Source organism: Condylura cristata, unplaced genomic scaffold (assembly GCF_000260355.1).
Source record: "Condylura cristata isolate star-nosed mole 26May11 unplaced genomic scaffold, ConCri1.0 scaffold00023, whole genome shotgun sequence".
NCBI lineage: Eukaryota > Metazoa > Chordata > Mammalia > Eulipotyphla > Talpidae > Condylura > Condylura cristata.
This window is the reverse complement of record NW_004567124.1, coordinates 26952443-26977449: the sequence shown is the minus strand read 5'-3', so window position 1 is coordinate 26977449 and position 25007 is coordinate 26952443. Positions and strand designations below refer to the sequence as shown.

Here is a 25007-nt window from a genome sequence, read left to right as displayed (position 1 = left end):
AAATTTAAAAAATAAATAAGTAGAAGAAAGGTAGTGAGTGTACCAGAGTAGTTAAAAGTTAACCATTTAACCCCTGATGGCACAGTGGGTAAATGCAGCACCAAGTAAAGCCACTTCAGCATGAGTTCCATCCCTGGCACCAAAGGTGGCCCACATGGTGCAGCAGACCTCTCCTGACCTGCCCACTGCTCCCCCTCAGCAGTGTACTTCGTCAGTTGGCCTGTTCTGCTCCCCACTCTGGCGAATCCTCTCATTGGCCCTGCACCTCTGGCCTTGTACCGCAGTTCTATATGCATAAATAAATCTTTAAAAAAAAAAAACAAAAGTTAACCATTTGAACCCTATCTTGAAACAAATTAGATGTACTGATTAATACTTAATGAAGAATCAAGAACAGACTATTGTTTAGCAGAAAACAGAAAACAGATTTAGCAGAAAACAGAAAATGATGTTCCTTATAGTCACAACAAGACCATCTCTAGGAGAGAGTACTAAGTAGAATCCTATGTTCAGCCTGCTATGATTAATTTTAGGTAAAATCCAAATATCAGTTGGACACATCCTATGTCTACCTAGAAAATCATAACATGTAATAAGGTACTTCCAATAGAGTCAAAATGGCAACCAACTCATAATTTAGTTGCTTTAAGATCTACCTCTTATCAACAATACTATATCATCAAATGGCAAGCAAGCAATTGGAAACATGAAATAGGCTCAAGGATTTAGAATGCATTAAAATTAATTAATAATAATATGTCATAAACAAAAATTGGGAGTACTAAGCTATAAATTTAGTATGCAAAGATAATGTCATGGAGAACTACTATTCAATTTTTCCACAGAAAAACAACATTTATATCACTGTCAGACACAGATTATTGGACATATGGACCATCATTCTGAGTCTGGAAAGTATTTTACAGGTTTACTATATCATATAAATTGAATATGATAGTATTTTAAGATCTATGGATCATATTTTAAGCTTTTATTCAACTGTTATTGATACAGTCCCATGTGAGGTTTCTTGATTGATTTAACACATAAAAAGGTCAAAGGAAATGGAACCTTTTAAAATACAATCATTAAATAATTAAACTTTAAAAGCTTACCACATTGTGTTTCATCTTTCTCAGCTGTTCATCTATCTCTCTCAGTCGATTTTGCTCATCTCGTTGTTCTTTGGTATTCCTGAGTACCTTTTCTCCTGGAGTTATTTCCATATTTCTGTTATCACCATTAAGGTCAGGTAACTAATTGAAAAAAAAAAAATCATGCACAAGCTGAAAATGTACCACCACACACTGCGCCAAAGCAACTGAGCCCTGAAGACTGGGTTAGGCTCTCAAACAATATATCTTCCCCTCAAAACGATCTAGCACTTTAAGTTCTTCCTTTGAGTGGGGATAAGTCCAACTGCACATTAAACATGAGAAACAAACTCAACCATCTAGAACGCAAGAAGACAAGGGTAAAAAGAGCAGTAGCTGGGAAACAGGCACCTGCGCTCTGCTCTTGCTCTGATATTTACCATTTTAGGACCTTGGGAAATCAGTTTCTCTGGACTTGACGTTCATCATAGATAAATAATAGGGTGCGGAGAATCTTGCCCAACCATGTTACAAGAGGCAGTTGTGTAGCAGTGTAAGAGAACTGGACTTGGAAAGTGAAGAGTTTTAAATCCTGGTTCTATATCTGATTTCAGACTAAGATGACCTAAGGAAATTAGCTAACCTCTCTGAGCTTCCATTTTATGTCTGTATTATGATAATAACAAGATCGAGCCTAAGCTTTAATCACAGTACACAGGAGGCATACTACAAATCATTGTGCCTAACAAATGTGAATTAAATATGTCCTCTGAAAAGAATGAGCATTATATTATGCAAGTATTGTTATTGGGGACATCTGAATAAAAAGGGTCATATTCTCTCTGAGTTACTATTACTTCTAGGTGACAACACGACATACACTTCAGTGACATCTTTAAAGACAGAGCACCCAATGCCACAATAGTGAAGGCAAAGAAAAATAGATGGGACTACATCAAATTAAAGAGCTTTTGTACAGCAAAAGAGACATTACAAAAAAACAAACAGACAGCCCACTAATTGGGAAAACATTTTCTCACACAAAAAGTGATAAAGGACTGATCACAAAAATATACGGAGAACTGATGAAACTCAACAAAAATAAACAACCCCATCAAAAAATGGGCAAAAGAGCTAAAAAGACACTTCTCCAAAGAGGAAATGCAGATGGCCAACAAGCATATGAAAAAATGTTCAACATCACTCTAATAAGGGAGATGCAAATTAAAACCATAATGAGATATCAGCTCACCCCAGTGAGAATGGCACATCTTCAAGCAACTAGCAACAACAAATATTGGTGAGGATGTGAAGAAAACGGAACTCTCCTGCACTGCCAGTGGGAATGCAAACCAGTACAACCATTATGGAAAACTGTTTGGAGTTTCCTCAAACTGCTAAAAATGGAACTTCCATATGACCAGCAATCCCACTCTTAGGTATCTGCCCAAAAGACACAAAAACACGGATTCAAAAAGATACTTGCATTCCCATATTTATTGCTGCTTTATTTACAATTGGAAAGACATGGAAACAGCCCAAATGCCCAAAAGTAGATGACTGGATTAAAAAGATGTGGTACATATACACAATGGAATATTACTCAGCAGCCAAAATATATATACACATGCCTTTTGCAGCAACATGGATGGCGCTGGAAAAGATCATGCTTAGTGAAATAAGCCAGAAAGAAAAGGAAAAATACCCGATGATTTCACTCATAGCAGAAGTATAAGACCAGGCGAGAAAATAATAATGATGAACAGCTATATACCAGAGACATTTTATGGCAGTGGAGTGGGGAATGGGATCAAAAACAGTGGGGGGAAGGACATGGGTGATTTGGTGATGGGAAGCCTACGGGGATTACAACTGAGATGAAATAATACACAAAATGTTGTAAAAATAAACATATTTTTTAAAAAGAAAAACCCAAGTTGGATTTTAATTGTAAATTCAATCATTTTTTAAAATAGAAAACAGAGTATAGTTTAAACAATATACAACTATGTTCTTTGTTTTCATTTTTAAAGATTTATTTATTTGTGCATACAGAACTAGGGTACAGGCCAGAGGTGAAGGGGTGGTGAGAGGTTTCACTAGAGAGAGTGGAGAGCACAACAGGCAGATCATTGAAGTACACTGCTGAGGGGAGCAGCGGGTGGGTCAGGAGAGGTCTGCCATGCCATGTGGATCACCTCCCGGCAGGCAGGGATCGAACTCATGCAGAAGTGGCTTTAGTTTCCCAGTGCTATGCTATGCTTTTAACCCGCTGCATCACTAGGGAGGGCCCCAAATTTTTTTTTTTTAATCCTTATATAGGCAACACAGAAAAAAATAAGTAAATCAGATCTCATCATTAAGTTTTGCTTATCTAAAGCTACCACTAAGAAAACAGACAAGGCATAAACTTAAAAGAAAACATCCTAAAACAAAAATTGAACAAAAAACATGTATCCAGAATATATATGGAATTTATACAGCTTAATGATAAAATGGTAATAAATTTTTGAACAGATGCTTCACAAAAGATAAGAGAATGACAAAATAAGCTCATTTTAAAAAGCCCTCAACATCAGTAAGTCACTAGGGACATGAAAATTAAAATCACAATAAGCTATTACTACACACCCACCATAATGGTCCAGGTCGAAAAAAAATTACTAACAAATACAAAGGTAGGAAAGGTATGGAAAGGTATGAACAAATACAAATCTCATATACTCTTAGTAGAAGTATAAATGGTACAACCACTTTGGAAAATCATTTGGCAATTCTTAAAAAGTTAAATACTGACCAGCAACTCCATTCCTGTCAATCTATCTGAGAGATTTTAAAATGTATGATTCAAAATCTTGTACACAAATGTTCATAGCAGTTTTAAGTATGTTGTCAACATGAAAATGACAAACTATTAGGAAAAGCAGTCTTTACCACCTCCATCTTGTGGAATGGTTTAGTCAACATGAGGGAAGGAATATTAGAAGTTTGGAGGTTAGGAGGAGAGAGCTTGGAATATTTTCCCCATCCCCTCCTTACTTTGGCATTACAGTTTTGGCAGTTCTATATCCCTGTGGTGCCCATTGGGAGGATTTTCTTAGATTTAACTGGACATTTGTTGTGGCCTTTCTTCCACCTAGGGCCTCTGCACCTGTGTGCTATGACTGCTTTACGCATCTACGTGTAGAGAGGATTTGGACTAGGCACTCCCACATGACCACCCTGACAGGACGACCCATATCACAAGATGGCAAGGGACACCTAGGTAACTACTGACAGATTGTGTGGTCAGGGTCCAAGACAGTCTGGGAGTAGCTGGAAATTATATCATGTACCTGCATGAGAAATACTCCCTGTACAGCCACCATGTCCTCCACTGTTGCCCATAAAATTGATTACCCTTTGGGGCCCTCCCTGGTGGCGCAGTGAGTTAAAGCAAAGCACTACGAAGCTAAAGCCACTTCCGCATGAGTTCGAAACCCGCCTTCCCCGGAGGTGATCCTCATGGCGTGGCAGACCTCTCCTGACCTGCCCACTGCTCCCCTCAGCAGTGTACTTCATCGATCTGCCTGTTCTGCTCCCCACTCTGATTCTGGTGAATCCTCTCACTGCCCCTGCACTCTGACCTGTACCCCAGTTCTGTATGCATCAATAAATAAATCGTTTAAAAAAACTGATCACCCTTTGCCCTTTGATCCCTTTGAAGTCCTGCTACCCAAAAGATGAATGCCCTTTTTTTCCCCTGCACCCCGTTACTCCTGACATTGTCATATAATCAATCATGCTTTTCACTATTACAAAATAAATAGCAAGAGGACTGTTCACTGGATAGCAGCTTCTTGCCTTGCAAACCTGTTCCATGACTCATCTCTCAGGTGTGCCCTGGGGACATGTGGGATCATCCCTGTCCTCCTGAGACATTATCCTCAAAGATGAATAAAGTCATAATTGCTGCCAGTCTCCTCCAAAGGATATAGGACAGGAAACAGAGCAGGGCAGGTCAAGTCTAGCTCTTCAGTGGGTGTTTTTTCTGCAGTCTATGTCTATAACAGGTAGAAGGGTCAAGGAAACTACTCTAATTTAAAAGCTTCAGATCCCACAGAAGGTTCATCTCTTGAAATGACTGATAGGACACAGCATCCATAGTTCTTGCAAGGGACATGTCCAGCCACAACAATCACTGCATGAAGGGAAGCACAAAGTATGGCTTTCCCTTCAGCTCTCTGTAATTCTACAACCCAGGGGTCATTTTTAAGAGAAATAAAGTTGCCTCATCAAATTTGCCAGGCAAGCAGTTAGGAAATAACCTACAGCTCAAATTCTCACATGGAAGGAGGAAAGACTATGGTCTATTCTTCCACTGCCACTCCAGCTCTCCCTAAGCTCCAATATATTGCCTTTCCTGTAACCTCTATTGTTAGTCCAAGGATGTTCCAACACCCCTACAGTTTCTTTTAAGTCTGTTGTCTCTTCACTTTAGTATCTTCAAAATCCAAAAAGGTGCCTTTTCTGTTTCTTGCCTATAATAATAGTTTTGTGTGTGTGTGTGTTGTGTATGTGTAAAAGAAAATTTAATCATGATTAACTTTATTTTAAAAATCTTGACTTTTCTTACATGTTTTTACATTCCTGTATTTTCTGTAAATTTGTACCAACATCATGGGCAGAAAAAGTCATATTTTTTTTTCAATTTTTAAGGGAACAAAAAGAGTATTATTCTACCATTATTTTTGTCCTCCTCTGAAAAAGTTACTTTCTATACCAAAAAGGTATTATCCTGAAAACTTGATTCTGGCTTCAGTTCTGCTTAATGCTGTTTACTTTTGAGCATGTCATTTCCACCTTCCAATTCTCAATTTCATCTGAGAAAATTTTTTCCAAGACTAATAGCTGTGAGTCTGTAATTGTCTAAGGATATGTAACAAATTTCCTCAGTCATGATCTTGGAAAGCGCAAGTCAAATATTTGAAGTATATCAAATGATGAAAACAGAGGCGATGAAGGAGAAAGGAAAGATATCTTATTGATTCTGACAAAAATTTCTCAGAGGCAGGGTCAAGAAGCTCTGTGGTACCAGGAAAGGTTCACATCTCACCTCAAAATACCAACCAGTACTATCTTTCCTGACCATCAGGAAGTAATTTGATTTCTGAAGGTGAAGGTGTTTAAGCAAATTCTCTGACAATCAAAATAATTTTGTGTGTCTGAATTCTAGAGGAACATTTTTATTCCGAAAAGGCTAAAATTAAGTTAGTAAAATCTTTCCAGAGCACACATAGCATGTCTAAGGTGCAATAAGAAAGAACTATCCCTGAGAGGTCAACAGATGTTTGCAGATTTAACTAATTGATTGCAAAGGTATTCTAAGTTCATTCTTAGTAGAGTATCTGTATTGTTGACTGAGTCTTTAAAACTAAATTTATTTCTAAAAGCCAAATGCAGAAGAAATTATCTGATATACAAATAAAGACCAGAAAAATAAAAACCTGCCGTAACAAAGCCAACTTGCCTAGCAGTTTCAGGCTAATGCTATACTTTTCCACAGGATACTGCTATTTCCTGTCTTCAGTTGGATCACTTGCCTGGCAATACTAAAAGCAGAGGGAAAAACCTTTCAATCAGATTGTCTTTAGCATTATGGAATAATGCCATGGAATAAAAGGAACCTTGAATACACAGGAAGTTGAAGGCAGAAAAACAAAGGAATATAAACTTCAAAGTAATCTGTACAATATAGGTGATAAGAAGAATTTCCCATACTTAATGGTGAGTGATTGACAGGTTGGCAATAAAGGCAAGACCTGTGAAGTAACTTCTTACTTATTCCCTATTCTTCTGGCATTCTTCTACAGTTTTTGTAAATAAGCAGATGGTCAATAAGATTTTGGGCTTGTGACTAGCATATATAAAAATTTTTTAGGGTCCTTCCTTCAACGAGGGTATTAAATAATTTGACATCAATGTATTGCTGTTACTGGAGCTGTGCACAGCTCTAAAACTCAACAATAAAACATCTTCCTGGGTTGTATGTTAAATACAACTCATATTTTCTAAATTTTAGCTAATGTTAAAACAGAACAAAACCAAAAAAGTTAACTGTTACTGTCAGCAATAGTATGTCTTCGGCAATAAATGAGTTGAACGTATCTAAAATTTTCCTCTATCAAACGTTTATTAATTTTTCTGTCAGCCTTACAAAGGAATCAAAACTGTAAGACAAAAAATAAATCAGATTAAGGAGAACTTTTACATTCAATTAAATTAGTTGGGTAAAGAACAAAGAAATGTCTCTTGTTCATGAAAACTATTTCCGAAGACCCTTTTCCAACCAGGAAAAAAAATTCTAACCATGATCTGGAATTCTAAATCTAGTAAGACAAAATGTTGATCGCATGAGAGATGAATAATTATATTCTTTATAAGAGCCAAACTGAATAGAATGTATTATTGAATCCAGTTGCAAAGGATTTAAGAAACAGAATACTTACATAACTCATATATCTTAGATACTTCATACAAAAGTGGGAATCTGTTACATCTACAAATAAGAAATATGTTAACTAAATTAGAAACATCACTCAATTTTATGGTGAGATTTTCAATATGTGGAAAGAACTTATTGATTTGTTGGAAGGTTAGGATATGGATAGAGAAAGGTATGCACAATTAAACCACAGATCTTAAGGGAAAAAAAAAACTGCTACAATTAGTTCTCTTTAGCTAAGATGAAATAAAAATAAAAAACAGATGCAAAATTGTAACCACACTATAGTATTCACATTAGAGACTTAATACGCCAGAAGTAATGTGCCATTCTTTCTTCTGAATATAACTCCATGCTTAGACATCTGTTTATAAGGAAATCAGATATATAAAAACAAATGGTGCTTTTCAAACACCGTAAAGTTAAGAGCCAGGTCCTGGCATCTATGTGAGGACATGTGATCAGAAAGCACATAAGGAAAAGAGGTCTTAACTTCCTCTTTCACAACAACTGGCATACATCCTTAAAATCAAAGCTACATTGCTTGGGACCCTCAAATTGTTCTTTCTCAGATAAGTTGATCATTATAGACTTATGTATCTACCAGTGGGACACTTTCACTATAGTCAGGTAAGTCAGAAAGTCTCCATGTTTTAACTTTGTTTGGAAAATGATTTCTTGATCAAAATGTTTAAATCTCCAAAGGAATTTTTAAAATATACTGTCTTCATCAAATATTACTGTCTTTCTTCATCCTCCTAGAAGTATATACTTTACTTTTCATAAGATTAGTTCCCAGTCTGTCTGAGTTTACAGCCTACCCTCCAATATCCTACAAGTCGCTTTGGGGTCAGAGATGGGACCACATATTAATCTGGATACTCAGCATCAATCATCACAGCAACTCCTGCGAAGATAGCTGGCATTCAAAGATGTTTTGCTGTCCTATGTATTCTGGAAAAATAACATAAAAGCATGAAGAAGGCCTCCGGGCCTGCAATACACTAAAGATGATAGATAGTCTAGCAAACTGGAGAGCGTGTGCTCCAGTTAAAACAACAGTTGCTACTCAATTCAGTAGTTCAGTTCCCAAACAAGGATACAGGTCTCAAGTTGGCCAGACTTTCAAATTTTTCAAGAGAAACAAGAAACTGAGATTTTTATATGTGTTCATCCATTTTAAATGTTGGCTAAAAAATTTTGTAAACCCTATGTGGGTTTACAAACCCATCCATAAGCTCAATTTGCCCTAAAGGATCCCAGTTTTCAACCTCTTGCTCTCTAAATGACAGACTCCTGCTGAGCTTCTGAACTCTTAGGTGTTCACTAGTTCCTCTTCCTGCTCCTATCCTTCCCTATAGGAGTATCCCTATGTTCTTTATATTCTTTCTGAATATACTTCTTCTCACTCCTTGAACCAACACAATATTTGCTTATATATTCCCAGGAGTGTACCTATTCTGTCTTATACCACAGGCATCTACATATAATCTGTGTTTCCCATAAGGAAATAAATTCCTTAAATCATTTATCATTATAATAACATCATTGGCTTTGTTCTGTGTCAGACACAGAACTAAGAACTTTATGTATAGCAATTCATCCAGTCTTTAAAAGGACCCCAAAGAATAATATGATTATTACTTTACAGCTAAAGAAACCAAAGTTTAGAACATTTCAAATTAATTCCCAAGTCTACACAAGTCAAAGTAGAAGAGCCAGAACTTGGAAGTGAGACTTTTTGCTCCCAAAGTGTTGGACTTGGCTGACTATAAGTCTGCTACACTTCCTTGCACACAGTGAACACTTGATTAACATCTACGGAATCAATTGTTGAAAGAGTGAAATTTATATCTCATTTAAAAGACAATCTTTAAGAAGCATGGACAAAAATTACTGATGAGTTAATAGTTTGCAGAAGGTTGGAAAATAAAAATGATCTGAATATATACTATGAATATTTGTGCTTCAGCATTAGGTTAAAACCCATTCATCAACTAAATAGATACTGAGAGTTTATCTGAGATACTTTTCAGTGTATTTATTTATTCAAAAAGAATTCTAAGCCAATAATAACTGTCCTGGTTAGCATTCTTGGCTTGAAAATTCAATGTGTGATACTGATTTTAGTTAGAAATGAGCAAAAGCCAATAGGAAATTTAAACAAGAACTCAAAAGATATTCTTTTTTGAATGCAAAAAGCATTAATTATTCCTTTTCAACAACTATTATGTTACATTTCTGTTTCTGCATTAAACAGAACTCCCAAAATGTAGTTTGTTTTTTTTTAAGTGTAGTTTGTTTCATACAAAACTATATAAATTCCATATATAACAACTAAGTAATATACTGAGTTTTCCATTTTTGGTTCTTAAATATTTTATCTGAGCCAAAAAGGCAAACTTTGAAGCTTTGAATAATAACAGAATCTGATCATGCTCATATACTTTACTTGAAATCCTGATGGCTAAATAAATCTCTAAACTATCAGTCTCTTTCAAAATAACATTTGACAGTCATGCAAAAGACATTTCCTACCTTTAGGACCATTATTCGGCCTTGAGTCTCAGCTACCCTTGAAATCTAACAACAACAACAAAATAAAATTAAAAAAAAAAAAAAGCTATCACATGAAAAGAACAAAAATATCCCTGAACAATTTTATTGCCCCGTCTTGGCTTCTGCATTTTGAAAAACATCACCAAGTAACATAAACAAACAGCATAATTAGTGTCAAAGTCCTGAGATACACTAAGTTTGGACAGATTCTAATTCTGTTTTCCAAGAACTGTGATCCCAGTCCAGAAACTTGTGGTCTCTACTACCACTACCACTGCTGTATACAGAGCTTAGGAGTAGATGAAGTTGTCCTTTAGAAACACAACCAAGGAAGTTGAAATGGCTCCATAAAGGTTTTGCCAATAACCAAACTTTTTTTGGAACATCATAATACTATTCCTCTCCCCTAAAGTAGTTTCAGCCAGTCCAAACAAAGCCAGATCCCTAACCTTTAATTGATAACTTGGAGAAAAGATACACTATAAAACAAAATTACTATATTACCTACAGGCTACTGATTTGTAAAAAATTTTAAGGACCAAGAAAATCACTTGCAGCTAAGATTGTACAGAAAATTATTTGATGAAATCTTTGCAAAACTAAAAGAGTTAGTAGAAGAACAAAAGATTATCCCAACCAAAATAAGAATCCCCAAAATACTAAAGTAAAAAGGGAAGCAGAAGTATTTCACTTTTCCAAAACTGCTATTATTTTTATACTTTCCTACTTTTCTATGCCTCTACTAGATTTATAAAAGAATATTTGAGGGAAATGCTAAAAGGAAGCACATTCATTTCAAACCCCTGACGGGAGAAAAATCATCAACCTAGCATCACTGGTTGGTGTGAAAAAAGCTAATGGCAGAGTAGGGAAAAAGAGACTGCCCCTGCTCAGACCTAAACCCAGAGGGGAAAGAGAAATAAATTCCTCAAAGTGTTACGAGGAAAGGATGTTCTGAATGAACTCTGTAGATGCAGTTTTTGTGGACTTCTCCAGTCATTGAAACTACAACTCCCAGTAATACCAAAGGGAGGACTGTGAGGACCCAAGGGCAGAGCTAAGCAGACATGTTGAGCTGAGACTTTTGGAGACATGTTGAGCTGAGTCTCTCTCTCTCCCTTGGCCTTGTGGCTGGTGTCTGATGTCTTGGCTCTTGATCAGCTTCCAGTGTGCTACTGGAATTCCAAGTCAATGGAACAGGTAGGACACACTAGCTAACTTGTATCTCTCTCTTTCTCTCTTTCCCTGGGTTGTTCCTTTTCTTTCCCTTTGTAAATAAACCCATTATTGACCCTTTTTGTGTGTGCCTGAATGTAATTGAATCTTAAGCATGCAGGTGAGGAACCAGTTCACATTGGGTTGCCCTGTAACAAAAGGACTAATGGGTATCATATCAATTTTCTTCCCTCTCCTCTCTCCTGGTCATCATCAAGAATTAGCTTGAATAACAGAAATAATGAAATTAAAATAAATATTCCCTAAGCCAAATCATCCTAGCAAGTTACCAACTGAAAGAAAAATGAGTAAAAAGGGAAGATACCAAAAGAAAGTACACACTGTTACGGAAATTACTAGCACTGCAGTTATAAAATTGATAAAGACAATTGAGAAGTTATCTCCCTAGCTAACATTGTCAAATTATGTGAAGTAGCTTTAACATGCCTATAACTGAACAGTCCATGCTCTTTTGAGTTATATATACCTGATTATTCCAATTTTCAAAGCTTGGAGAAAAGCTGGAAATTGGAGAGACTGAAGAGAGTTCTTTGAGTTTTGTATCGATTTCAGCAAGCTGTTGATGCTGAGTGACTGCAAGTGTGTATCCTCCTCCTGGGTCCAGCCAGACAGATTGATCACCCTAAAAGGAAACAAGGGTACTGGATCATTTCCATGCCACATTCTTTCCCCCAAATACCTTTCAGACTGCTACACCAGTGCTCAGGAGGTCATAAAAACTAAACAAAACTTAAAAATAACAGAATTAACATTGGAATAGTGAAAAAAAGTATGGCTTAATTATCTGCCAACCCTGCATAAAGTGTCTTCATATAGATTATGAGGTTTTCCCCCAGGAGGTAAATCTCTGAGCCTCACATTCTGCTATTCATAGAATTCTCACCTCTCCAGTTTGAAAAATAGGTATGTTTGTGACATGTTGAATAAAAGAAATCATGTTCACCCTATAACAGACAAGGTATTTTCATAGTTTGTCGCTGAAAACTGACAAAAGATCTATAAACTGAGTTGTGTTTCATGAGTTTAACTGTTCATCCAACTCCTTATTCAGTTAATAGTTTCATAATGAGTTAAAACCCACTCATAACAATCATTCAAAAATCTTGAATGCCTATTATGTATAAGCATAATACTGGGCATTGGTGATTCAATATCAACAATTTTTTTCCTTCAAGTTCTCAGTCTCTTGGCAAGAACAAACACAACAGGTATGAAGGTATGAAGAATGATGAAGGTATGAAGAATGATGGAAAGCCCAGTTATGAAGGTGTGAAGAATGATGGAAAGCCCAGTTATGAAGGTATGAAGAATGATGAAAGCCCAGGACACCCTGAGAACCAGAGTGTCAACTGTCCCTTGAAAGGGACAGGAAACATAAGTGGTTGAAGAAAGTTTCTAGAGGAAATAATCCACCTTAATTACATCTTAATCATAGAAACAGAACAAACAGCTCTTTACTTTGAAATTGGAGCTGATAAGTGCAAGATTAGAGGCAGAAAACCTAGTTAAGAAGCAAAAGCCATAATAAATAAATCCATAAAATAAAAGTTGATGAATTAAGGAATGTTTCCTGGGAATGCAGATAATAGGACACATTCCACGGGAACTTATATAATAGAGCTTACAAGATCTGTAAGTAATTTAAAGGATGAGTTGAGGAAGGAGTAAAGATTAAAGTCAAAACCCAAATTTCTGATTCTAATTTGGAAAATTAATTGCAAATTACACGTGTAGCTAGATGGTGGTCCTATTGGTTAAACTAGGAGACTGTGGCAAGCTTGAAGAGGAAAATGATTGTGATTTCTGTTCTGGGTCTTTCAATATTCACAGATATCCACAGATTATGCTACATAGCTAAATATATGTATCTGAAGTTCAAGATCCAGATTGGCAATAAGTATTTTGAATTTACCTATATATTTACAGTGGTTGACTCTTGGACTATGGAGAGGGTGAGTCACGAAAGGAATCATGTAGCATAAGGACAGAAGAATCAGGAAGAGTACTAAGAATAAAAGGGCTACTAGCCACCAAGGATACTGAGAAATTTTGTAACTTTTGTTTCTTTGCTCTAATTCTAGGAATCAATCACTAAACAATAACCAAAAAAAATAAAGGGAAAAAACATATTTAAAAAGACATACTTGGCTTTCCCTGTCCCCAACCTCCTTTCCCATTTCAGTCAACTAACACCTAGTCAATCTTGTTAGCATTGACATCCCCTTCAGACACTCTTTCTTCCCACCACTGGCAACAAGAAAAGAAACAAATGACCTAGATTCAGCCAATCAAAATGAACAGATTGGATTTTGACTCTTGAGGGAGAATATGATACAAATATGCATGGGCATGATTCATAGTGACCATGGTAGCGGTTAAGAGTCTAATGTAGGCAACAGTGAAGGTGGTAGCACCTGTGGGGTGTTGTAGAGAAGGGGTCTCTGGTAACTGTGTTGAAGCCCCTAGCAAGCCTTTTCCTGAGGAATCAGTATGGCCGTGGTTCCTTGTTGTCTGCCTAGCTTACAAACCTAGTTCTCCAAACTTCCCACTGTGTTGGTAAGCTACGCAAGTCTCTCAATAGATTTATTTTTTGTTATTATTTTTTTAACCAAAGTTCATCTCTGTTTCTTGTAACTCTGAATACTGGATTATATCTTTCCTTATCATGTAATTCATAAAAAAGAATAACTGCAAAAAAAGTCCAAATGTTGAAAAGCAAGGAGAAAGTGAACAGACTGTAGTATATCCATACAAGGCTATGTTATATTAATCAACACATCAAAATAAAGTTGGCACGTGAAAGTTATACAAAACTGTTAAAAATAATACAATCTAGGGCCCTCCCTGGTGGTGCAGCAGGTTAAAGCACTGCACTAAGAAGCTTAAGCTACTTCTGCATGAGTTCGATCCCCGCCTGCCCCAGAGGAGATCCACATGGCACAGCAGACCTCTCCTGACCCACCCTGCTGCTCCCCTCAGCAGTGTACTTCATCCATCTACCTGTTCTACTCCCCACTCTGTCTGGTGAATTCTCTCACCCTCCGCATCTCTGGCCTGTACCCCAGTTCTGTATGAAGAAATAAATAAATCTTTAAAAAATAATAATAATAATAATACAACCTAATTACAATGAAAAATCTCTAACTTTTCCTAAACACAAAAAATATTGATCAAAATGAGAAATAATAATAACCAAAAAAGTAAAACTATGGAATCAATGACTAAATTATCTACACTTAAAAAGAGAAAATATTCCCATTAAAAAGTCTATATTGGGCCCTCCCTAGTGACGCAACGAGTTAAAGCATAGCACTAAGAAGCTAAAGGCACTTCCAGCATGAGTTTGATCCCTGCCCCAGAGGTGACCCACATGGTGTCGTAGACCTCTCCTCACCCGCCCACTGCTCCCTTCAGCAGTGTATTTCATCAGTCTGCCTGTTCTGCTCCCCACTCTGTCTCTGGTGAATCCTCTCACTGCTCTGCACCTCTGGTCTGTATCCCAGTTCTGTATGCATAAATGAATAAATAAATCTTTAAAAAAAAATTCTCTTGACAAATTGCAGGAACCAGGCTGCCCTGAGCTGAGAGTTCTGTGCTGCATGCAGCAGCCAGCTGATGTCACGTGTTGGCACCCACCTGACTTGCCCACCACCTAACTGGTTACTGGTATTGTGGCACAGTGCACAGGGCAAAACTGCTCTTTAACTGAAAGGTCTTAGACTGGGTTCCCTAAACATTGTGCCTATGACAGGACTTTTGTTCAAGTAACTTATTGGAGCTGAGCTTTCCAGGGAAGGGGTATGAGGAAAGCAGATGTGGACAAGAGAACAAAGCCAGGCAAAGATGTGTCTCAACTGAAACCAGCTGAACTCACAGAAACAAACTGCACCTTAGAGCTCATCCAATCTTGAGTGAAGGAGCAGGGCTGGGGGTTGAGGAACTACTATCCCAAGCTACTGAATTCCCATTTAGCCAATGACATTTCTCCAGGGAAGCGGGCAACTATCCACCCTTGGCACTGGGCTAAGGAAATTGATGCACAGATAAGTGCCTGGCAGAGGTGATCCGGGCAGTGCTCAGTACATGATATTTCCATTAAACAGAAAGAAATAAATGACAGGAAACCAGGTTAAACAATTCAAAGAACACAAGGAAATTACATTTCTTTGTAGAGGTAAAAAGCATTCCTTTAAATTTCATATGCAAATGAATGACTGAAAAGTCCCAGTATTCCTTATGTGACCAACTCTCATCTTTTAAAAACCTACATTATTCTTCTTTTTGTCTCATACCTGTTTGGTTTCTCCCTCTTTTTCTTTTAAATCTAAAAGCCAGTGCAATAAACAAAGCAAATATTGTAAAAAAAAATTTAAACATGAGCAATATCAGAAATATTTCCCTACCTAATGAAAAAAAAAAAACGTACATTTTTCCTTATTTGTATATATCTTACATCTTTTTTTATTTTTTAAGACTTATTTATTTATACATACAAGAACTGGGGTACAGGACAGAGAGGTGGTGGCGAGGGGTGAGAGGATCCACCAGAGACAGAATGGGGAGCAGAACAGGCAGATTGATTGAAATCCACTGCTGAGGGGAACTGTGGGTGAGATAGGAAAGGTCTGCTACACCAGTCACCTCCCTGGCTGGGGATCGAATTCATAACCCCTTATGCCATCATGAGGGAAGCCCTCATTTTTTTTTCTTTAATGTTTGCTTTCTTTTCTGGGGTATAGTCCCCATAGAATTTCCACCACCAGTTTACCAGTGCACCATCACTAGAATCCCTTATGCTCTTCCTTCCCTCATTTTGATCACTCTTCTGCTCCCTGCAGAGAGTGTCTAATTTAATTTTGATTTGTTTTATTAGGGCTATTTTTTCCCCTAATGTCTTGTTTCCCCTATATTCCTCCTATAAGTGAAGCCATCTGATATCTTTTTTCGTTCTGACTTATTTCACTGAGTATAATCCCTTCTAGCTCCATCCATGTTGCTGTAAATATCATTAGTTTATCTTTTTTTGACTTTGCCTCTTAAGAATTCTTTCTTAAAAGCTACTGGAGGGTGTGCTTAGCCAAACAAAATTATAAATTAAAATATAGGGAGACCAAAGATACGGAAACTTCAATCCAGGCAAGGTAAGCAGAGCATCCTGGATGAACTGGTGGCCAACCAGAGGAAACTGCCCATTCTGAGACTCTGGGTGAGACTGTTCAGGACAGTGAAATTGATAGAGTGCCTGATACTTGTGAAAACCCTGATAGAAGACACTGGCAATCCCCAAAAAACTTTGGAGTTGGATTTGTGATAATTACATATATAGGCAAACAAGCAAAAAAAACATGTTATTTAGTCTAGGATAAGCAAAAAGTTGTACAAAAAAAAGAATAAAGTATACCATGTGAGGAAAATAAAATAAATAAATAAAAGTAAAAAATTACATTTGCATCCCTATTACATGTTGCTCTCCTTAAGCTCAATTTATGCTCCCTCAAAACTCTTCAGGGAAATGGATGTTCAGAGTTAACTGGGAAAACCAGTGTTATTTAGGATTATGAAGACTACCATGAACTACCATGGAGCCAGTTTAGGAACAATGAAAGTTTAAAAAAAGGATATAGAGAGGCCCTCCCTGGTGGCTAAGCAGGTTAAAGCACAGCACTAAAAAGCTAAAGCCACTTACACATAAATTCGAACCCCTCCTGCCCCGGAGGTGATCCACATGGTGCCACAGACCTCTCTTGACTGCCCGCTGCTCCCCTCAGTAGTGTACTTTTCAGCAGTGTACTTCGTCCATCTACCTGTTCTGTTCCCGCTCTGTCTCTGGTGAAGCCTCTCACCGCCCCTGAGCCTCTGGCCTATACCCTGGTTCTGTATGCACAAATAAATAAAATCTTTTAAAAAAAAAAAAAAAAAGGATATAGAGAAACACAAACACTCATATGTCATCAAGTGACTAAGCCCATCACATCACAGGCAGAGCTTATTATTGTGATAGCCAAAGTGAAGACACACTTAAAATGACATAAAATTATCATTTGAGAGTCAATAACAAATTGACCAAAATTAATTTGAAAACTTTGATTAAAAACTTCATAAAGCAAAATTTTGTTTAAGCTAGAGAATATTGTCTCAATCTGAAAAATGATAGCAAATTTGTGCTAGTGGGTAAATAACACGATAAAAAATTAAAGTTGAAAAGCATAGAGGTTTAAAAAAAAAAAGCACAGAGGTTACTGACTATCAGAATTTACATACCTCAGAACTGGACAGCCCTGAATCTTGATCATCTAAGTCTTTCAAAAGTTCAATTAGCCTTTTCTTCTCTCTTTCAATCATAACCACTGGTTTTCCTGAATCCTTCACCAACTACAAAATACATGAATAGAAAACATATTAAATCAAAGCAGCTCATATTTGAAAAAAAATAAAAATGGAATCTGAGGCTTCTGTACAGATACAGTAAGGCAAATTTTGTTAGATTTGTCATTTGCTAAGTAATTTCATTCTATGCCAAGTTTTTGGTATCTAGCTCCATTCTCTAAGCAAAGATATACCCACTATAAGCAGGATTTCATGTTAACAATTTGAAACATTTTATGTAAAACACAAAAACAATAAAATGTAGACAGTTTGCAAATTGTACAATACAAGAACATAATTACTGAGGCATTTGGAAGGAATCTTCTTTCCACTTCCTAATGGTACATATCTGCCAGATGAAACTGCTTTTAATTTTCAAGAATATCATATCAGGAGTTTAAATAAAGATAATCAGTTACTACCACTAAAAGAGTCAAAGGAAAATCTATGGTGGAGTTGCTAGTCTGTGTCAGTATAAATTTCAATATGGGAGAAATGCTATTACTCTTGGAAAACTGAACAATAAAACAACATTCATTGGGACAGCACAAAGAGACAGCTCAAGTGAAGGCTTCCTGCAGTACATATAAATATGTATCATGGAAAAACTGAAAGCCCAGAGGACAGTCCTGGCAGGAAATGATAAGCTAATTGTGGAAAAAAGCATCAGGTTTGAACTATAAGGAAGCATTTACCTTTCCTCGTTAATCCTTCCCTTACCATACAATTTTCTAGTGACTCAGCTGCTTACGTGGTTTGTCATGAACTTTCTGTCCACTACACTTATATTTCTTGCTGGGAGCTCATTAATTAGCACTCTGATCTAATATAGGAGACCCTGAGTCCTTGAGTAGTCTAAATCTGTTATAAGGACAAACCAAGTTAGACCGCAGAAACTGGAAGACCAAGAACAAGCCCCTGAAGCACAGCCCTGATCAAGCAAATGACCAATGAATGACCACCTGGGAGAGAGCAACACAGCACAGTTGTCTTCCCCAGCTCTGCCATGAGCATTTCCCACTTGACCTTCTAAAGGTACCAGGTATATATTCAGTCTTACTACTTTAAAAAACAGAATTACAAATACACAAAAATATCTAGGAAACATTGCCCAGATAAATAATACTTAATTACCTAAATAAATGTTTTTCAAATTGCAGGAACCAGATCTATTCTAGGAGTTGCAGTTAATATTTTTTAAAAGGCTAGGACATGGGCCCTCCCTGGTGGCACAGTGGGTTGCAGCGCTGCATAGTGAAGCTAAGCCAAGCTGTGGCTGCTTCAGTGTGAGTTCCATCCCTAGCCCCAGAGGTGACCCACATGGCACGGCAGACCTCTCCTGATCTGCCCGCTGCTCCCCTCAGTAGTGTACTTTGTAGATCTGCCTGTTCTGCTCCCCACTCTGTCTCTGGTGAATCTTCTCACCGCCCCTGCACCTCTGGCCTGTGCCTCATTTCTGTATGCATAAGTAAATAAAATCTTAAAAAAAAAAAAGGCTAGGACATGATAGGAAAGGATGGACTAGAGATTAATGAAGTAATGGTTCATGATACTCCTCTTTCAATTACATATACTGTTTCCATTTCAAATACATATATCAGGATAAAAAAATATTTAAAGACGCAGAATACAACTATTTCCAATTTCACAGTTCATTTAGTCCCACATTTTGGCTCCTGAGTTTCTAAATACATACCTCAATGTTTCGTTTAATAAAATCCTTGCTGTGTTTATCCTTGAGCTCATTTTCTGTATTTGAGAAGTGTTTTTCTGCTTTGATCAATGTCTCATTTCTTTCCACATCACTGGTAAAATCTAGTATTAAAAAAGTTCAGAAGTTTTTCAACATTATAGCTGAGAATCATGGTATGTGGTATGACTTCACTTTTACCACATATCAAAATATATATAAAGTAAAATACGCATAAGAACTTCTAAATTCCAGATCCAAAAACATAATATAAACAGAAACTTATAAATAAATGTGCTACCACAATTTGCAATGAAAATTTCAGAAAACTTTTGATATCTCTTATCATCTACCAAACTTCTTGCTATTAATTCCTTGGGAATTGAATGAAACACGGAAAAAAAAAAAACTTCAAATGATGCATGTGTAGAAGAAATCTCTGAGGTTATGGGGATTTTAAGATATATTTTTTTAAAGATTTATTTATTTATGCATACAGAACTGGGGTACAGGCCAGAGATGTGGAGGGTGAGAGGCTTCACCAGAGACAGAGTGGGGAGCAGAACAGGCAGATCGACGAAGTACACTGCTGAGGGGAGCAGTGGGCGGGCCAGGAGAGGTCTGCCACGCCATGTGGTCACCTCCGGGGCAGGCGGGAGTCGAACCCATGCGGAAGCCGTCTTAGATTCTCAGTGCTGTGCTTTAACCCGCTGCGCCACCAGGGAGGGCCAGATTTTAAGATATTTTTTACTTAGATCTTACATGAAACAAAATTTTCTCTAAAGGCTAGAGTCATTTCTTGTTATTCTATTAATTTGCCATCATATTCTCTGAACAGTAAACTTTTTTAAAGATTTATTTATGCATACAGAAACGGACATACAGGCCAGAGGTGCAGGGGGTGAGAGGATTTACCAGACACAGAGTGAGGAACAGAACAGGTAGATCTACTGAAATACACTGCTGAGGGAAGCAGCAGGCAAGATAGGAGAGGTCTGTCACACCATGTGGGACAGTTCTCTGGCTGGGAATCGAACTCAGTGCTACAGTGGCTGCGGAGAGCTTCATAGTGCTGTGCTTTAACCCACTGCACCACCAGGAAGGGCCCAGAACAATAAACTTTTTGTTCAAGGTTGTCTTCTAAACAAGGCCTTGAAAGTTCTATAGCCCACCTGTACAAATCCCTAGAGACTATCTTTGTCAGCTTTTCTCAGCCCTTGAAAAGAGGCCTGAATCAACCTCACAGATGGTTACATCTGAGTGCTCAAAATGAGGGCAAAAAAACTACTTGTGGACTCTTCCCTTCATTCTATTTCTTATTTTCACCATTTAAAAGAAGATCATGTGAACCCTTCATTAAAGCTCTTAAAAAATGCACAAAGAGGACTCCTTTTTTATGAAGTCACCTTACAAAATAGGGTAAACTGATACATTAAAGACCAAAAGGAAAAAACACCAGCCAGTAACTCAGTTTAAACAAAGGTTATTTAAAAATTATCTTTGTTTTATGAGAGAAGTTACCTTAATAAAAAGAATTGAGGGAACTAGTCAATTGGCATATTTATCAAAACTAATTATCAAATTTTCAATACAAATTTAATAATTAAAGATAAGTTTTTATAATAATAGCTAAAAACAGGAAAAAGACAAGAGTTCTAAATTTAAATAAAAATCTGAGTTTAGGGCCCTCCCTGGTGGCTCAATAAAAGCACAGCACTAAGAAGCTAAAGCCACTTTAGCATGAGTTCGATCCCTACCCCAGGGGTGATCCACATGGTGCAGCAGACCTCTCCTGATTGCCAGCTACTCCCCTCAGCAGTGAACTTTGTCACTAGACCTGTTCTGCTCCCCACTCTTTCTCACCACCCCCTAACTTATACCCCAGTTCTGTATGCATAAATAAATGAATCTTTTTTAAAAATCTGAGTTTAGCAAGTTTTAGTTAAATTTCTATGCAAATAAATCTACATTTTATAATTGGTACTTGATTTTTAAACAATCACATACTTACTCTATAAATCAACTACCATTAAAGTATGTTTCATCACTCGTTTCCTCTAAAGTATGAGTTATCTTTTTGTTGAGTAACCTCCATAGATATAAAATTTTTAAGTTCTGGGCCCTCCGTGGTGATACAGTGGGTTAAACACAGCACTGCAAGCTGGCTGCAGATCTGAGTTCAATCCCCAGCCCTAGAGGTCATTCACATGGTGAAACAGACCTCTCCTGACTTGCCCCATGCTCCCCTCCTCAGTGTACTTCTGCTCTCCTTTTCTGCTCTCCACTCTGTCTCTGGTGAATCCTCTCACAACCCCTGCACCTCTGGCCTGTACTCTAGTTCTGTATACATAAGTAAAGAAATCTTTAAAAAATAAAATGAAATTTATATCTTCCATAATCCAAGTTGCAAACCATTTTGTCAAAATAACAGGTTTATTCAGCTGAAGTTTTGCATACTATTATATGATATTAAAATAACTCTAATTAGGGCCCTCCCTATTGGCGCAATGGGTTAGGACGCAGCACTGCAAGCTGGCCGCAGCTGCTTTAGTGTGAGCTCGATCCCCGGCCCCAGAGGTGACCCACATGGTGTGGCAGACCTTTCCTGACCTGCCCACTGCTCCCCTCAGCAGTGTTCTTAGTCGATCTGCTTGTTCTGCTCCGTGGTCTGTCTCTGGTGAAGCCTCTCACCGCCACTGCACCTTTGGCCTGTACCCCAGTTCTATATGCATAAATAAATGAATCTTTAAAAAAAAAAAAAGGTGTTATTTAAAAAATAAAAAAACTCAAATGTATCCAGGTCCACATTTATAATAGCTTCCTTAAAGTATACATTTAACAAACTATAGGAAAAAACCTTGAATTGCCTGCTGAGAACTGTCTCACTAGACATGTCCTCTTCTCTTCTCTATCCTGGTGGTGATCCATGGCAGAAGCTGCCACAATCCTAAGGAGAACTCAGCCCTTGCTGGGTTGAAAAAGTTGGTTAGATGAGGGGGTTGGCAGCTAACCCAAGTAGAATACTGGAATTGAAACTCCCTTACAATGACTAACCACAGAATATGCCCTTAGGGATGAAAGAAAGCTAACTACCACCAGGATTCTTTCCATAATTTTTTGTTGTTGTTGCTTAACCTAGATTTCTAATACTTGCCTAATCAGCTTTTCTTAGCCTCTCTATTATATAAAATTTCAAGCATCCGAAAGAAGAAAAGTGGTTAATGAACCATCAACTAGCCTCAACAATGATGAACCTATCACCAAACTTGATTCATCAAGAAGTTCATCTACTTTCACCCACCCCAGATTAAATCTCACCAAATCATTTCATCAGTATTTCTATATATTAAAAACATTTTCTAATGACAATATGTAAAAATTATAAAAATAACAGGCAAAAGATTTAATCTGAAGAGAAACCAGAATGCAAAAATCCACATACCTTGATTGACATGCTGTATACATTTTTCGTAGTCTTCAGGAGGGACTTGAGTGTGAAACACTGAGAAAAATGTATCTCCATGCTCACAGCAAGAAGGATCTGTTGATTTTAAAAATTCATTTATTCAATAAAAATAAATATGAAGTTATTTGTAAAACGATAACATCTAATGTCTCTATTATTCTTTGATTCCCTCTATACAGGCTTTTGGTTTTTGTTTTGTTCTTTTTATTGCATTGACAGAGGTTTACAATACTGTCAGTTAAGTTAGAGGTATAGGGTCACACCCACCACCAAAGCACCATAGTCCTCCACCACAGTCCATGGTGCCTTCTGACTTAAATTTCACTTAGCGTAATTCTTCCAGCTCCATCCATATTGTCACAAATGGCAAGAGTTTATCATTTTTATGCCTAAACAGTGTTCCACTGTGTATATACACTACATCTTCCTAATTAACTAATCTGTTACTAGGCACTTAGGTTGTTTCTATAGTTTAGCAATTGCAAATAGTGCTGCAATTAACATAGATGTGCAAATATCCCTTTGAATTAGTGTTTGTTTTTTCATTTCTCAGGTATATACTTAGTAGTGGTATATACTGGATTACATGGAAGATGTGCATTTAATGTTTTGAGAAATCACCATACTGTTTTCATAGGGGCTGGACCACTCCTCTACATTCCCACTGACTGTGTATAAGGATTCCTTTTTCTCCGTATCTTCATGACCACTGGTCTTTCTCATATGGGCCATTCTCACAGGTAGTATCTTGTTGTTGTTTTAATTTGCATTTCCCTGATAATAAGTAATGATGAGCATTACTTTCAAGTGCCTGCTGGCCATCTGTATAACTTCTTTGGAGAAGTGTCTATTTAACATTTCTGCCCATTTTTTTAATTGGAGGTTTTTTTTTATTATTGAATTGTATGAGTTCTTCATAGGTCTTGAGTATTTGTAGATGTATAGTGTGCAAATTTATTCTCCCATGTAGTAGGGCACATTTTTGTTTCAGTAAATCTTTCACTGTACAAAAGCTTTTTAGTTTTTTGAGCAGGAAATATCTTTCCATTTTGTGTGTGTGTTCTATTTCTTTTAACAGTGTCTCATAGTTTTTATTGTATAGGCATTTAAACTCCTTTGTTAAGTTTACTTTGTAGGTATTTAATTCTTTCTGAAGTGATTTTAAATGGAACTGTTTTTGCCATTTCTTTCTCTTCTATTGATAGCTTGTTTCTATGTAGGAACTCAACTGATTCATGTAAATTGAATGTGTAACCTGTTACTTTGCTATACTAATTTGTTATTTCAGTTGGGTTTTTTGTGTGTCTTTAGGATGTTCTGTGTATATTATCACATCACCTGAAAATTGTGATAGTTTTGCTTATTTCCAAATTTGGGTCCCTTGATAGCCTTCCCTTACGAATTGCTTTCTAGACTTCTATTACTATGTTGAATCATAGTGATGAAAGTAGACATCCTTATTTATCTCAGTGGAAAAGCTTTCAGTTTTCTACCACTGAGAATGACGTCAGCTGTAAGTTTATCATATGTGGCCTTTATTATGTTGAGCTATGTTTCATTTATCCCCACTTTCAACTGGTTTTACCATAAATGGTTTTTATCAAATGCTTCCTATACATCTATTGATATCATCATATGATTGTTATCTTTCCTTTTGTTGATGTGATGAGTTATATTGAATGATTTTAAGATGAACCACCTTTGCTTCACCAGAATAAGTTCCAATTGGTCATGAAGTGTCATGCTTTTAATGCATTGTTGAATTTGGCTTGCTAAAATTTTGCTAAAGATCTATTATACATCTATGTTCATCAGGAAAATTGGTATGTAGTTTTCATTCTTTATTGTGTCACTGTCTGGTTTTGGTATCAGGGTAAGGTTGGCCTCATAAAATGTTTGGAAATATCCTTTCTCAGTTTTCTGGAAAGTATGAGGCCAGGCTTTATAATAATTCATCTATATAGTCCTAGTCTAACCATTTTATCCTGGACTTTTGTCTTTTAAGAGACTTTTGATTGCTTCAATTTCCTTGCTTATAATTGGTCTCTTTAGGTTTTCTATTTCTTTCTGATTCAGTCTGGGATAGCTGTAGATTTCTGAGAATCTGATCAT

General features: G+C 37.0%; 1 protein-coding gene across 1 annotated transcript in view; it reads right to left on the bottom strand.

Annotated features, from left to right (window-relative positions):
* Positions 1–25007, bottom strand: part of FSIP1 (fibrous sheath interacting protein 1) — a 178382-nt gene that overhangs the window by 105953 nt on the left and 47422 nt on the right. The window contains exons 7-11 of the mRNA XM_004687565.2: positions 22872–22970; positions 19436–19554; positions 17635–17745; positions 11840–11995; positions 1116–1256 (exon numbers count right to left, since the gene is read on the bottom strand). Of these exons, the coding sequence (XP_004687622.1) occupies positions 1116–1256; positions 11840–11995; positions 17635–17745; positions 19436–19554; positions 22872–22970 (626 nt within the window). The remainder of the gene's footprint in view (positions 1–1115; positions 1257–11839; positions 11996–17634; positions 17746–19435; positions 19555–22871; positions 22971–25007) is intronic.